Below are 16652 nucleotides of genomic sequence, written 5' to 3'. Positions count from 1 at the left end.
GTTTTGTTGAATCAGAAAACATTATTAAAGAGAAAGGTTAACTGTAAGTTAGAAGGCAGGAGTGATGACATGGTGATGGAGCTAGTCACAGGGAATAACAGTCGGGCAAGTAAAGAAACTAACGACGGGACAAAAGTAAGAGTGAATGGAAATAACCAAATCATTATCAATAAATGCATTAACCTGCAATAAAAATCATGTCAATATTCCATTAACATGGTAAACCTTGATTAATAAGTAGAATAAACCCTTGTTTTAATGGACCGGGGAGGGGGGTGGTGGGGAGATGGTGTCCGTTATTGCCGATTGTCAGCTATAACCAAGTTAGTTATTATCATCGTATATAGTTGAAACAAAGAACTGCAGATGCTGGTTAATACACAAAGTGCTGGAGTAACTCAGTGGTTCAGGCAACATCTCTGGAGAACATGGATAGGTGATATCCGGACCCTTTTTCAGACAGCTTCTGTCTGCTGAGTTCCTCCAGCACTTTGTGTTGTTTCACCTTAAAATTACGCATTGATGCCACTGGTCTGCACAAGCCCTTCTTCACCAGCTACTGCACGGTCTGGTTGAAGTGGCTATTGTTGTGGCTCACATTGTAGCCCCTGTGCACAGTGCTTTCTTCATGGGGCTCCATCCCCCCTCATCATTTATAGAATAGTATATGCCACAAGAAGAAGCCATTCAGTCTCTAGAATCTGTTTCAGTGTTACTCCTCTCACTCTACCGCACCACCAAGATCATTATATATTCTTTAAAAATAATTATTTAGGTCGATTTGAAATAGTTTAGCTTCCAGCTTAAATTGTAATAAATTTTGTTCTTTGATATTTTACTTTACAAAAGTGACTAAACTTCAGTTGACTATAAAGCATGTGGTTTGGGATGTGCTAAGATGATCGATGTGTAAGAAAATAACTGCAGATGCTGGTACAAATCGAAGGTATTTATTCACAAAATGCTGGAGTAACTCAGCAGGTCAGGCAGCATCTTAGGAGAGAAGGAATGGGTGACATTTCGGGTGGAGACCCTTCTTCAGACTGATGATCGATCATGGATGGTTCTATTTTGCTGCCATAAAGTCCCATTGAACATTGGCATGTCTGAACAAAATGACGGCTGAATCTCCCCCACAGTTTCACAGTTTCACAAGTTCCTAAGTTATAGGAGTAGAAGGAGGCCATTCAGATCATCAAATCCACACTGCCGTTCAATCATGGCTGATCTATCTTTCCTTCTCAACCTCATTCTCCTACCTTTTCCTCGTAACCTTTGACGCCTTTACTAATTAAGAACCTGCCAATCTCCACTTTAAAAATATACCCAATGACTGGGCCTCCACAGCCGTCCACAGAATTCCACAGATTCACCACCCTCTGGCTGGTGGGTAAGGCAAAGCAGCGCCTTTACCACCTTAGACAGCTGAGGAAATTCAGAGTGTCGCTGAGGATCCTTCATTGCTTCTACTCTGCGGCTGTAGAGAGCATCCTGTCCGGCAACATTACAGTCTGGTTTGGGAACAGCTCTGCCCAGGACAGGAAGGCCCAGCAGAGAGTAGTGCGTTCGGCAGAACGCTCCATGGGAACTACACTCGCCCCCCTGCAGGACCTATACATCAGGAGGTGTAGATCGAGAGCAAGCAAGATTATGAGGGACCCCTGCCACCCCAGCAACGGACTGTTCCAGATGCTACGGTCAGGCAAACGCCTCCGCTGTCACGCTGTGAAAACGGAGAGGATGAGACGGAGTTCCTTCCCACAGTTCATCAGGACTGTTAACTTTTATAACTCCAGGGACTAAATTTTGTCTTCTCTGTATTAACTTTTATTTATAAGCTGTAACTGTAATTCTTTTTTTTGCACAATCCGCAGGCATTGCCACTTTCATTTCACTGCACATCGTGTATGTGCACGTGACAAATAAACTTGACTTGACTTGACTAAAGAAATTCCTCATCATCTCCTTTCTAAAGGTATGTTCTTTTATTCTGAGGATGTGGCCTCGGGTCCTAGACTTTCCCACGAGTGGAAACATCCATCCTCTCCACATCCACTCTATCCAGGCCTTTCACTATTTGGTAAGTTTCAATGAGATCCCACCTCATCCTTCTAAACTCCAGCAAGTAAAGGCCCAGAACCATCAAACGCTCATCATACATTAACCCAATCATCCCCTGGATCATTCTCGTAAACCTCCTCTGAACTCTCTCCAATGTCTGCACATCCCTCCTCAGATCTGGGGCCGAAAACTGTTCACAATACTCCAAATGCAGTCTGACCAGTGCCTTTATAAAGCCTCAGCATTACACCCCTGGTATCCAGCATTGTGAAATATTAAGGAAATAAGCTTGAGCTTCTTGTGCATCAGCCATTGTTCTTTTGTTCACACGTCATTGGGCCCGTGGCTCGGTCTGTGTGGCATATGGGTCTATTGATCTGCATTACATAGATAGCTACATAGACAATAGGTGCAGGTTTAGGCCATTTGGCTCTTCCAGCCAGCACCGCCTTTCAATGTGTTCATGGCTGATCATCCACAATCAGTACCCTGATTCCTGCCTTCTCCCCATACCCCTTGATTCCACTAGCCCAAAGAGCTCTCTCTAACTCTCTTTTGAAAGCATCCAGTGAATCTGCCTCCACTGCCTTCTGAGGCAGAGAATTCCACAAATTCATAACTCTCTGGGTGAAAAAGTTTTTTCTCATCTCAGTTCTAAATGGCCTACCCCTTATTCTTAAACTGTGGACCTGGTTCTGGACTCCCCCAACATCAGGAACATGTATCCTGCATCAAGTGTGTCCAATCACTTAATAATTTTATATGTTTCTATATCCCCTCTCATCCTTCTAAATTCCAAGCCCAGTCGCTCCATTCTTTCATCATATGACGGTCCCGCCATCCCGGGAATTAACCTCTTGAACCTACGCTGCACTCCCTCAATAGCACGAATGTCCTTCCTCAAATTAGGAGACCAAAACTGAACACAATACTCCAGGTGTGGTCTCACCAGGGCCCTGTACAACTGCAGGACTTCTTTGCTTCTATACTCAACTCCTCTTGTTACGAAGGCCAACATGCCATTAGCTTTCTTCACTGCCTCCTGTGCCTATATGCTTACTTTCAGTCACTGATGTACAAGGACTCCCAGGTCTCGTTGTACTTCCCCTTTTCCTAACCTGACCATTCAGATAATAATCTGCCTTCCTGCTCTTGCCACCAAAGTGGATAACTTCACATTTATCTACATTCTACTGCATCTGCCATACATCTGCCCACTCACCCAACCAGTCCAAGTCACCCTGCATCCCCATGGCATCCTCTTCACAGTTCACACTGCCACCCAGCTTTGTGTCATCTGCATATTTGCTAATGTTACTTTTAATTCCTTCATCTAAATCATCAATGTATATTAATGGTAAGGATATTAATGAATATGTTCACAAATTCAAGGCATCTGAGCAATTTCAAGCAAACAAATTCAAGTGTAATTTAAAAGAAAGACGGTCATGATAATTGTAAAAGCCTGAATTGTTGTACAAATAGATCTGGTTCATGAATATAGTCAGGATGGAAGTCTGCTGTCCTCACCAAACCTGCCCTGCTTTAAACTCTAGTCACACCAATGTAGTTAACTCGAACTGCCTCAGTTCAGCAACATAAGGATAATCTACGCTGCCATTTTCAGTGACATCCACACTCTATGAACAAAATAAAAAGGATCTAATTTCAGAGTCAAAGTTCAGATCCCACTCAAGTAGCTTTGCTGACATATTCCATGAGTAAAGGGCAAGGCTTAAAGCCTTATGGAAAACAGTTCCTCTGCCAGTAATTTTCTGCTGTTTTTCTGCTTTCTGCTGCACAACCGCCAACACCTGGGCTATCTCGTGCAGGTTTCGCCCGCGTGGGTACTGGTTGTGAAAGAGTTATTTAGCTGCTAATTGGTAGACACAAGGAACTGCAGATGCTGGTTTACAACAAAAAAACCCCACAAAGTGTTTGAGAACTCTGTGTGTTAAGCAGCATCTCTTGAGAACATGGGATAGGCGACGTTTCGGGTCAGGACTCTTCTTTAATCTGATTATAGTGGGCAGAGAGTTGGAAGTGTGGTGGGGGCAGGACAAAGTCTGACAAGTGATAGGTGGATAGACGTGAGGGGGGGGGGGGGGGGGGGTGTTGATTACCAGATGGTTGGACAAATGCCGAAGAAAAGACTAAAGGTGTGAGATAACAAGATAAGGATAGAAAATGTGAAGGAAGGACTATAGTTGGATAGGGAAGGGGCAAGGAAGACAATAAAAATATGTGTGAGGGTGTTCGTGTGTGGCCTCACCCTGGCAACAGAACAGAAAGGTCAGTATGAGAATGGGAAGGGGTTAAAATGGTTAGCAACCAAGAGATCCTGCACGCCTTGGGGGACCAAGTGCAAGTGTTCGGCACACCCCTGGTATGTCTATGCTTGGTCACATCAGCCCGAATGCAGTAGATGGGGTTAGAGGAGGTGCACATGAACTCCTGTCTCACCTGGAAAGACAGCTGGGGTCCCTGAATGGATGTTACGTATGAAGTATAGGGACAGGTGTTACATCTCTTGCGGTTACTGGGTAAAATCGTGCAGAGGTGGGAGGGGACGAGTTGCAGAAGGAGCAGTCTCTGCGGAAAGTAGACAGGCGAGGGGATGGGAAGATGCGACTGGTGTGGGATCACATTCAAGGTGTCGGAATTGTTGGAGAATGGTGTGTTGGACGCAGAGGCTGGTGGGGTGAACGGTGAAGATCAGGGGAACTCTGGATCGCCACAAAATGGTGGAGTAACCTCTGGTCAGACAGCATCTCTGGAGAAAAGGAACAGGTGAACAGAGGGCAGTGGAGGCCAATTCTGTGAATGCATTCAAGAGAGAGCTAGATAGAGCTCTTAAGGATAGCGGAGTCAGGGGGTATGGGGAGAAGGCAGGAACGGGGTACTGATTGAGAATGATCAGCCATGATCACATTGAATGGCGGTGCTGGCTCGAAGGGCTGAATGGCCTCCTCCTGCACCTATTGTCTATTGTGTATAACTCTGTCCTTGATCCACCTGTCCTGGGGAGCAGGAGCACAACTGTCTACGAGACACAGTTACAGGTGAGGGGTCCATCCACTACAGCAGTGGGGGGGGGGGGGGGGACCACATTAACTAAAGGAAGGAGACATCTCGGGCCATCTTATCATTGTGCATTGGAGAGTCACTCACTTACAGCTGGAGGGGCTGCAGCCGCCGCCCGACCCGACCGTGCACACTTCCATGTCGTCCGACTTAGTTACGGTTGGGGGAAGCGACAAGGAAGGGCTTGGCTTGGCTTGGCCTGGCCGGGGTGGGAGACGTTCTTCCATTGACGGTTGGGAGATTTAAGGCGGGCACTCTTCATTCTCTCGCTAAACTGTGGGAGGGTTGACAACACGGTTCTACTCGGCGCCTCCCCGGGCCGGGGGTACCGGCAGGTTGTTCAACTGCCATTGCTGTCTGTCTGGTCCAGAAGCTTCCTCAGAGGATCGAGAGCGCTAGCACTGCGATCGCCGGTACTGGGAGCGGCTCCCTGGCGGAGGGCTCCCTGGCGGAGGTATCTCTGGTGGAGGTATCTCTGGTGGAGGTTCCGGGAGCGGCTCCCTGGTGGAGGTGCCAGGAGCGGCTCCCTGGTGGAGGTTCCGGGAGCGGCTCCCTGGTGGAGATGGCGCCGCCCACGGCGACTTCAGGAGTGGACCCGTCACCATGGCAACCGGCAGATGGGCCAGGTGGGGAATTACGCGCACAACCGCAGCTGGCTGACGTAACCGCCCCCACGCGGCTGTGATTGGTGCGCTCTTCACGGCGGTGATTGGCTGTGGAGCCGCGCACCATTAACCAATGGCGGAGGCGCTCTCACTGCGCGCCAGCACCGGATAATCTATCCTTCGCGCCAATTGGACCGCTCCGCTGAAGGAGCAGACCAATGGGAGTGGAGGTGGACCCGCAGCCCGGGTAAAGTCTGGCGCAGGTACTGGGTGATGCTGGCGGCCGGCCGGCCGGGCACAGACTGGGGACTGAGGACCAGTATGGGGGACTGGGAGAGTGGAGGCTGGAGAGTGGAGGCTGGGGGACTGGGAGAGTGGAGAGTGGAAGCTGGGGGACTGGGAGAGTGGAGAGTGGAAGCTGGGGGACTGGGAGAGTGGAGGCTGGGGATAGGGGCGGGTATCAGGGAGAACAGGAGGGCCCCAGAGTGGGGACAAGTATCGGGGCCAAGGGTCATTACCTGCATGTAGGATGTACTAGAAGTTTCGGCTTGTTGCAGGGAAGGAGGGAGCTCATAGTCGGGGGGGGGGGGGGAGGTGTAGCAGAGCTTGGTATTGGGGAGGTCAGAGTCTGGGGGTGTTTGGGGTGGGAGAAGCCCAGAGTTGTTGGGGGGGGGGGGTGTACAAGTCCACAACACCCTGCAGCTTAACACCCACAAGACTTAGTGGTTTACTTTAGGAGGGCTCGGGGAAGGAAAGGAGAATAGCACCACTGGAGGGCAATTACTGCAGCTCATTAATCTATCAGTACATCTTGGGGACGTGAAAATTAACCCACGCATTCAGTAGCCACTCCATGAGGTACTAGGCAGATCATGCAGAATAGGATACAATACAACTTCATTTATCCCGGTGGGAAATTGGTCTGCCAACAGTCAAAAGAAACTGTTACAAGGCATTGAAAGTATCATATTATAAATATAATGAAATTTAAGTGACCAGTTATAGCACAGCACAAATGTAACAAACATGAAATTTAATTATCGAGTGGAAGAGTCCAGGATGAGAGATGTACAAAGATTTTGGGGGAGGGGGAGGGGGAGTCAGTCCACCCCACGACAGAGGGGGGAAGAGTTGTACAGTTTGATAGCCACAGGGATAGACAGGTGTTCTGTCCTGCATCTTGGTGGAACCAGTCTGTTGCTGAGGGTGCTCCTCAGGTTGACCAGTGTGGGATGGAGGGGGTGAGCTGTATTGTCCAGGATGCTCCGCAGTTTGTGGAGCATCCTCCTTTCCGAGACCACCTCCAATGACTCCAACTCCACTCCCAGGACGGAGCCAGCCTTCCTGATGAGCTTGTTGATTCGGTTGGCATCCGTGGCCTTCGCCCTGCTACCCCAGCACACTTCTGCATAGAAGCTGTTACTGGCCACCTCTCTGCAGCATCTTACTGCAGACTTTGAAAGAGCGTGGGGACTGGAGAACTCAGAACTCAGATCAGAAAGTACAGATGGCTGTGTCCCTTCTTATACAGTGCCTCAGTGTTCCTGGACCAGTCCAGTTTGCTGTCCAGGTAAACTACAAGGTTTTTGTACTCCTGGGTAAACTGCACATCCACACCCTTGATGAAGACAGGGGGCAGGGCTGATCCTCTCCTCCTAAAGTCCACCACTAACTCCTTAGTCGTGTTGATATTGTGCTGCAGGTGAATCAACAAAGTCGTTGACGACACCTCTGTATTCAGCTTCCCTCCCCTTCACTGATGCAGCCCACAATTGCAGAGACATCCCAAAGCTTCCACAGGCGGCAGGAGTCTGAGTTGTATCTGAAGTCTGAGGTGTAGATGGTGAACAGGAAGGGAGAGAGGACCGTCCCCTTTGTTGCTCACCACCATGTCCGAGGCACAGTGCTGTAGCCTGACATACTGTGGTCAGGTAGTTGGTGATCCAGGACACCAGTGGAGCATCCACCAGCATCTTCATCAGTTTGCTCCCTAGCAGTGCAGGCCGGATGGTATGCTCACTTGTCTGGATTGCACCCAGACCCTTGGTGCTGTGAGGGAGCAACACTAAAACCTGTGTCACTGTACACCTTGGCAAGAGGCTCCATAATGTCTCCCGCTCACATCAGCACAAATAAACACATAGTTATACATGTAATGGTGTAGTTAAATTAATCTGAATCTGATATATTTTTTCTAAACTGGATTTCTAGGCATGGCTAATAAAATGCTGAAGAGGACTGGATTGCCTTTGGATTTATGTGAGAGGCTTTCTAAACATCAGATTGTCAACTGTAAGGTAAGGCAATCTGGGTGATGTGACAGTAAACACAAGAAGTGGTAGAAAGCTATTGCATGCAGCAACAATATTTTCTTCCAGTTCCTGGATGTGCACATTTCTGATGTTTTGTCCTGGGCCCATCACATTGATGTAATCACAAAGAAAGCTTGTCCATGCCTCCACTTCCTTGGAAGATTGAGGAGATTCAGTATGTTGCGGAATACTCTTGAACCTTGATAGGTGTGTACTAAACAGCATTCTGACTGACTGCATCATGAACCGATTTGGTAACTTTGTTACCATTGGGAAGGCAGTACACGAACCGGAGAACTGTGACCTCCAGGTTCAAGAACCCCTTCTTCCCAGCAACCATCAGGCTCTTGTACTATGTGTAGAAAGGAATTGCAGATGCTGGTTCAAACCGAAGATAGACACAAAAAGCTGGTGCAACTCAGTGGGTCAGGCAGCATCTCTGGAGAAAAGGAATGGGTGACGTTTTGGATTGAGACCCTTCTTGCACTACACTGCACTACCCGAACCACATCTTACTTCAGCAATGATAGAAAATAGGTGCAGGAGGAGGCCATTCGGCCCTTCGAGCCAGCACCGCCATTCATTGTGATCATGGCTGCTCGTCCACAATCAATAACTCATGTCTGCCTTCTCCCCATATCCCTTAATTCCGCAAGCCCCTAGAGCTCTATCTAACTCTCTCTTAAATCCATCCAGTGATTTGGCCTCCACTGCCCTCTGTGGCAGAGAATTCCACAAATTCACAACTCTCTGGGTGAAAAAGTTCCTTCTCACCTCAGTTTTAAATGGCCTCCCCTTTATTCTAAGACTGTGGCCGCTGGTTCTGGACTCGCCCAACATTGGGAATATTTTTCCTGCATCTAGTTTGTCCAGTCCTTTTACAATTTTATATGTCCCCATAAGATCCCCTCTCATCCTTCTAAACTCCAGTGAATACAAGCCTAGTCTTTTCAATCTTTCCTCATATGACAGTCCCGTATGATCTACTCTGGACTTTGTTTAGATTGCACTAGTGCTTTGGATTTGCTCTATTATGGTCTGGTTATCGAGTATTACGGATTAAGTATTAATTATTGTACTATTGATTGCTGTATATTTGTTGTATAATTGTGATAATGGGCCTGTGAAGCTACAGCAAGTCAGAATTTCTTTGTTCCATTGCTGGCATTAATATGTCCATTAATATGACAATTAAATACTCTTGACTCTTGGAATTTGTCTATGGAACTGATGTGCTACAATACTGACAACTATATTCTGCACTCTGTATCTTCCCCTTTGCTTTACCGATTGTATGTGAGTTTGTACTCTATGTACGGTATATCTGATCTGTTCGGACAGCATGCAAAACAAAGCTTTTCACTGTGCCTGTGACAATAATAAGCGTGAACCTTGACTCTTGGGCCTTCTCCAGTGCCATAGTGAGGCCCGCCGGAAATTGGAGGAGCAGCACCTCATATTTCGCCTGGGCAGTTTGCAGCCCGGTGGTATGAACGTCGACTTCTCCAACTTCAGATAGCTCCTCTGTCCCTCCCTTCCCCTCCTCCTTCCCAGATCTCCCTCTATCTTCCTGTCTCCACCTATATCCTTCCTTTGTCCCGCCCCCCTGACATCAGTCTGAAGAAGGGTCTCAACCCGAAACGTCACCCATTCCTCCCCCCCCCCGAGATGCTGCCTGACCTGCTGAGTTACTCCAGCATTTTATGAATAAATCGATTTGTACCAGCATCTGCAATTATTTTCTTATATTATAAACCTTGACTCTATTTCTGTTTAGTAATCACAGAGCTTATTTTGAAGATTGCTTGTTGATAATGAGCAAATCAAAGAAAGTTGAATAGAAAATATCAAATTTGATTGACTTTTAGTGGGGCATTTAAAAAGTCAATTAAATGCTTCTTAAAGTACTTAATAGTTATTTATATATCCTTGTTTGCTGCAGTCCCGCACACCTCTGATTTTACTCTGATTTTCCTATCTGTTCTCTTAGAAAAAATTATAATTGAGGATTTAAGATCTCTCCTTTGTCTTTCACAGGATTTTCTATCCCTGTCACCTCTGGAGTTGATGAGGCTCACAGGTCAGAGTATTCACAAGGTTTATGCATTGGCAAAAACTGTCAGCAAGGCTTGCGCCCCAAAAATGATCACTGTGAGTAAATTCACCATTAAATTCACTGTGTGACTTCATTTGTAACTTGTTCCCCCCCATTCCTAGCCTCCTATGCTCCCTGTCTGAATTTCTCTCAGTTTAGAGGATGAAAATCTTCTTGATTTTCAGCATTGAACCTTAGTTGATTTTTTTTATTTTTAGATTTAGAGATACAGTGCGGAAACAGGCCCTTCGGCCCACCGAGTCTGCGCCGCCCAGCGATCCCCGCACATTAACACTATCCTACACACACTAGGGACAATTTTTACATATTACCCGGTCAATTAACCTACAAACCTGTACGTCTTTGGAGTGTGCGAGGAAACCGAAGATCTCGGAGAAAACCCACGCAGGTCACGGGGTGAACGTACAAACTCCGTACAGACGGCGCCCGTAGTCAGGATCGAACCTGAGTCGCATGCATTCGCTGTAAGGCAGCAACTCTACCGCTGCGCCACCTTGCCGTGATCTATAAAGACACGAATAGAGTCATATTTGCTGTATCGTTAATTAAATGGACCAAGAAAGGGACATGTGATCCATTGTGCATTTGCTGGTTCAAAGGGAATTGTCACCGCTGAGCCTGGTCTTCATGCCTTTATCTTTCATCTTTCTGGGCATTGTTATCATGAATTTAAGCTTTCTCTTGAAGACCCGCGGAAGCATAAATGATGTTTCCATAGGGTGATACAGCATTCTTGTGGCCTTCTGCTGCAAATTACCTAGAACAGTAAAACGCCAATTGCCCTACATCCATAACCCCTACAGATTTTTCTGAATTATTGGATGTTACTCCAATAATTACAGTTTGAGTGAACCAGGGTGTTGCGGAGAGAACGGTCTCTGCAGAAAGCAGAATGGGGTGGAGATGGGAAGATGTGACTAATGGTAGGATTCCGTTGGAGAAAGGGAAAATGTCGGAGGATGATGTATTGTGTGCAACAGCTGATGCGGTGCAAGATGAGGACTAGGGGGGCACTGTCACTATTGCGACTGGGGAGGGGGAGCAAGAGGGGAACTACGGGATATAGAGGAGGCGTGTATGAGGGCCTCATCTGTGATAGAAGAGGGGAACATCCATTCGCTAAAGAAAGAGGACATCTCCGATGTCCTGGTGTGGAACACCTCATCTTGGGCGCATGTGCGGCATAGACAGAGGAATTGAGAGTAGGGGATAGAGTCTTTGCAGGAGTCAGGGCGGAAAGGAGCGTGGTCCAGTTAACTGTGGGAGTCAATAGGTTTGTAATAGATGTCTGGCCAAATACGTGCTTTCTGTATTGGACTCAATCGTCACCTCAGAACTCGTGGAGGGTTGCCCAAGAACATACTAAAGCATAAATGGATAAATTATGTCAGTGACCAAGTGACCTTTTCTTGGCAGGAGATGGGGTGTTTAGTGTTCAGAATATTGGGGGGAAAAAAGCATGGGGTACTTTGTCACCTTGTCTAACCCCCTAGTGAATGATTCCAATCCAATGGCTGCATATTGTCTTTCCAGAGGCTAGATTTAACTTTGCTGGTTTAGTATTTTAGATTAGAAATGCAGCACGAAAACTGGCTCTTCGGCCCAATGGGTCCCTACCGACCAGCGATCCCCGTATACGAGCACTTTCCTACACTCTAGGGATCATTTACAATGTTTACCGAAGCCAATTAACCTATAAACCTGTACATCTTTGGAGTGTGGGAGGAAACCAGAGCACCCGGGGAAAACCCATGCGGTCAAGGAGAGAACGTACAAACTCTGTACAGACAGCACCAGTAGTCAGGATTGAATCCGGGTCTCTGGTGCTGTAAGGCAGCAAAACTACCACCGTGCCACCTGCTGTTATTTTACATTCTTGACTGATGTTTATTCTGGGAATGCACTTTGAACTGAGAATGTTTTTTTTTCTTTCGTCAGGCACTTGAAATAAAAACTGAAAGGTGTTCTCACCCCTCCAATGCCTTTTTTCCCACTTCTCTCGCTGAACTGGATGAGGTCCTTCATGGTGGATTGGCCTGTGGAACTCTTACTGAGGTAAAGTTCAAGGGTTTGCCCAGGTCCTTACTCTTCTTGTTGCTTCCCCATCTGTAATGTGTAGAAGGGAGCTGCAGATGCTGGCTTACATCAAAGATGGACACAAAATGCTGGAGTAACTCATCTGTGATAGAAGAGGGGAAGGCAGCATCTCTGGAGAGTGAATCAGTACCCCGTTCCTGCCTTTTCCCCATATGCCTTGATTCCGTTAGCCTACTCCTGCACCTATTGTCTAATGTCTATCCTACCAACAACCAGAGAGCCGTGCTGAAGTACTATCTACCTCATTGGTGACCCTGGGACTATCCTTGATCGGACTTTACCTTGCACTAAACGTTATTCCCTCATCATGTATCTTTACACTGTGGACAGCTCGATTGTAATCATGTATTGTCTTTCCGCTGGCTGAATAGCATGCAACAAAAGCTTTTCACTGTACCTCGGTACACGTGACAATAAACTAAACTCAACTTGGAAGATGACTTCTTTGGTACTGCATGGTTAACATATTGACTTTGCAATCTTGTTGGTCTTGTACTAACCATCGTTAGAATAATTCTTGAATGTGGGTCTGTGTTTTCAGGTGACGGGGCCTTCGGGCTGTGGAAAGACTCAGTTCTGTATAATGTTGAGTGTGTTGGCGACCTTACCAACCAGCATGGGTGGCTTAGACGGTACAGTAATATACATCGACACCGAGTCTGCTTTTAGTGCTGAAAGGTGAGAGAAGTGGTTCTGAGATTTCTAGTATAATAAGCCCAATGACTATGGTATCTATATACTAAAACTCTCGTTTGTTTGTTTATTTGTTCCTGAACTACAGCCAAAACGGTACACGATAGCACGACAATTTTAGGCCCACCTTACCCACCGTCGTCCCTTTGGTGCTAATGGAGAAGTTTCATTGAAATCGCTGTTATATATTTTAAGTTATTCACATTTTAAAGTTTAAATCTATCTTCTAGGGAGGGAGGATAAGGGGGGTTGAGGGGAAGGGAGGGGTGAAGAGGGGGGGAAGGGAGGGGTGAAGAGGGGAGGAAGGGAGGGGGAGAGGTGGTAGGAAGGGGGGAGATGGAGGGAGGGGGTGCTGCACCAATGCAGGAGAGGCTTGGGCCCAACGGGTCCACTTGGTCTCGACCACCAAAAATCGAGAATTTAAATTCTAATTTGGTCTTTTAAGAAATAACTTAAAATAAACCCAATGTTTCATGAGCGACCACAGGAAATTACCAGTTACTTGGTGTAAATATTTGCCTGGACCAACCATATTGCCAAAAAAGCACATTAATACTTCTATTTCCTCAGGCGACTCAGGATGTTCGGCATGCCTCCAACAACTATTACAAACATCTTCAGATGCATTGTAAGATGCATGGTATCAGCTTGGTTTGGGTGCACCTCTATACAAGACTAGAAATTGTAGAGTTGTGGACGTAGCTCGGTATGTTACACAGACCGGCCTCCCCACCATCGATTTTCATCTATACTTTGCACTGCCTTGTCAAATCAGGCACATAACCGTTTCATCCTGGATATTTTCCTCTTTCCCCCCCCCCCCACACTCCTGTTGGGCAGAAGTTACAAAAGCTTGGCAGCATGTAATGCCTGACGTTGGAACAGCTTCCCTTCTGTTATCAGATAACAGAACAGTTAGGATACAGTATCGATCTTTCAACCAACCTCAATGCAGATGTTGGACTTTTTTTCTCTGTAATTGTTAACCTACAATGCTATAACATTACATTCTGCGCTCTGATGTTTTTCTCTTTGCAATACCTGACATACTTGTGTGTGGGTTGATTATACATTTGTATAATTTGAAATGAATGCCCAGCATGCAACCAAAACTTTTCACTGTATCTCACGACACTGACAATAATAAACCAATAGCAATGTATGACAACTGCTGTTTTGCTCACCATATATCTGAATGGGTGCATAAGATCATAAGTGAAAGGAGTAGAATTTGGCCATTCAGCCCATCAAGTCTATTCCGCCATTCAATCATGGCTGATCTATCTGTCCCTCTTAATCCCATTCTCCTGCCTTCTCCCCATAACCTTTGACACTCACACTAATCAAGAATCAATCTATCTCTGCCTTAAATATATCCACTGACTTTGCTTTCACAGCCTTCTGTAGCAAAGAATTCCACAGATTCACCACCCTCTGACCAAAGAAATTCACCCTCATCTCCTTCCTAAAAGAACGTCCTTTAATTCTGAGACTGTGTCCTCTAGTCCTAGACTCTCCCACCAGTGAAAACATCCTCTCCACGTCCACTCTATTGAAGTGTGTAACAATTCAATAGAAACACCCACACCCATACCATTGAGTTTGGTCTGCATCGTCTGTGGTTGCAGTTAATGGGGTAGAGTGCAGAGACTTGGCAAGGATACTTCCAGAGCACCCAATTTTCTATTGAGAATGAGAAAGACTGCAGTGTTCTGAAAACATTCGGGGTGGCACACAGTTCATGGTTTTGATAAGTATCACCTTATCTTCGTCATTGTGCCCCATGCCCTTCCTGCAAGGAGTGTAGTTAAGTTGATGTGATAGACGATTGCAACTATTCTTTGCAGGCAGTTCGGTGTCTGGTGCATCGTTCCCATGTAAACTGAGATAATTTGCCTCTTGGTGGCATTTAATGATGCTTCCACTGCTGACACAGTGAATGGCAGGGCTCTGGGAAGTGTTGTCGAGCAGAGGGATCTCGGAGTGCACGTACATAGCTTCTTGAAAATGGCGCCACAGATAGATAGGCTGGGCAAGAAGGCTTTCGGCACATTGAACTTCATCAGTCAGCGTCTTGAGTAGAGGTGTTGGAAGCACGTTACAGTTGTCCATGTGGGTCTCGACCCGAAACGTCACCCATTCCTCCTCTCCCGAGATGCTGCCTGACCTGCTGAGTTACTCCAGCATTTTGTGAATAAATCACAATTGTCCATGATATGGGTGACGCCACATTCTCAGTATTTTGCCCTGTTGTTTCTGCCCTTCTGATGAGATATTAAACCACCTTTTTCCTCTACCTATTCCAAATAGTCTCTGGGGAAGTAGTCGGGGAGTTATGGCACACTATCCATTCTTTCCCCGTCCAATCAGCAATATCAAAACTAATGCACTGTCAATTTTTCTTGTTGCTATTTGTGTGATCCTGCTGTATACAGTGCCCACCATAATGTTTGGGACAAAGACCCATCATTTATTTATTTGCCTCTGTGCTCCACAATTTGAGATTTGTAATAGAAAAAATCACACGTGGTTAAAGTGCACATTTTCAGATTTTAATAAAGGCCATTTTTGTACATTTTGGTTTCACCATGTAGAAATTACAGCTGTGTTTATACATGGTCCCCCCATTTCAGGGCACCATAATGTTTGGGACACATGGCTTCACAGGTGCTTGTAATTGCTCAGGTGTGTTTAATTGTCTCCTTAATGCAGGTATAAGAGAGCTCTCAGCACCTAGTCTTTCCTCCAGTCTTTCCATCACCTTTGGAAATGTTTATAATGAATAAATGATGGGTCCTTGTCCCAAACATTATGGAGGGCACTGTATTTTGGTATATTTATCAGATACTAGTTTTGTATGTGAAGGTCTTCAGTTTTCATTGCTGACATCAATGGTGAGGTTATGTCTAGGAGCGTGCATCTGAGAGAGTCCTTTGACTGCTCAAGCATGTACTTGGGCCCATTATGATTTTTGAACCACTGTAACAGTTGTCTGTATGTGTTTTCTAACCCTACTTTTGTTACAGGCTGGTAGAAATAGCAACATGCCGCTTCCCCAATTACTTCTGCGTAGAACAGGAGCTGATCAGAATGACCAATAACATTTACCTGTACCGCGAACTCACCTGCTTGGATGTACTGAAAAGGTAAATTATTTCACTTTTGTTCTCCACCGTCTGTTTTGCTTTTCTTTGTATTATTAACGAATGGAAGAGAAGAGAACTCCATTTGTATTATTTTGCACAACTTCACATCTTGTAACGCAATGCAACTAAGTAATTTATGTCATCTTTTTCTTGCTTTTGATTTGTTTTCACATTATGATAACAAAAACAACTTGCAATTTTCTAGTTGCCAAGTGCTCAGGGGAGTGAGTTTAGTTTAGTTTAGAGATACAGCGTGGAAACAGGCCCTTCGACCCACCGAGTCCGTGCCGACCAACGATTCCCGCACGCTAACCGAGATCTCCAGTTTCCTCCCACTCTTTAAAGATGTACAGGTTTGTAGGTTAATTGACTTGGTATAAATGTAAAATTATCCCTTGTGTGTGTAGGGTAGTGTTAATGTGCGGGGATCGCTGATTACTAAACTAAACTAACACTATTCAATACACTAGGGATAATTAACAATAATAGCAAGTTAATTAAACGACAATCCTGTACTCTTTGGAGTGTGGGAGGAAAC

The 16652-nt window shown here is 46.0% G+C and overlaps 1 protein-coding gene across 1 annotated transcript in view; it reads left to right on the top strand.

Annotated features, from left to right (window-relative positions):
• The first annotated feature begins 5585 nt into the window (after positions 1 to 5585).
• The window catches only part of rad51b (RAD51 paralog B), a 565342-nt gene continuing 554275 nt past the window's right edge, over positions 5586 to 16652 (top strand). Inside the window, exons 1-6 of the mRNA XM_078406166.1 lie at positions 5586 to 5771; positions 7962 to 8047; positions 10100 to 10213; positions 12117 to 12233; positions 12817 to 12953; positions 15995 to 16114. Of these exons, the coding sequence (XP_078262292.1) occupies positions 5708 to 5771; positions 7962 to 8047; positions 10100 to 10213; positions 12117 to 12233; positions 12817 to 12953; positions 15995 to 16114 (638 nt within the window). The 5' untranslated portion in view covers positions 5586 to 5707. The remainder of the gene's footprint in view (positions 5772 to 7961; positions 8048 to 10099; positions 10214 to 12116; positions 12234 to 12816; positions 12954 to 15994; positions 16115 to 16652) is intronic.

This window comes from Rhinoraja longicauda, chromosome 10 (genome assembly GCF_053455715.1).
Source record: "Rhinoraja longicauda isolate Sanriku21f chromosome 10, sRhiLon1.1, whole genome shotgun sequence".
In the NCBI taxonomy this organism is placed as follows: Eukaryota; Metazoa; Chordata; class Chondrichthyes; order Rajiformes; family Arhynchobatidae; genus Rhinoraja; species Rhinoraja longicauda.
Note: the sequence above shows the minus strand (reverse complement) of the source record. Positions and strands in the feature narration are given on the sequence as shown.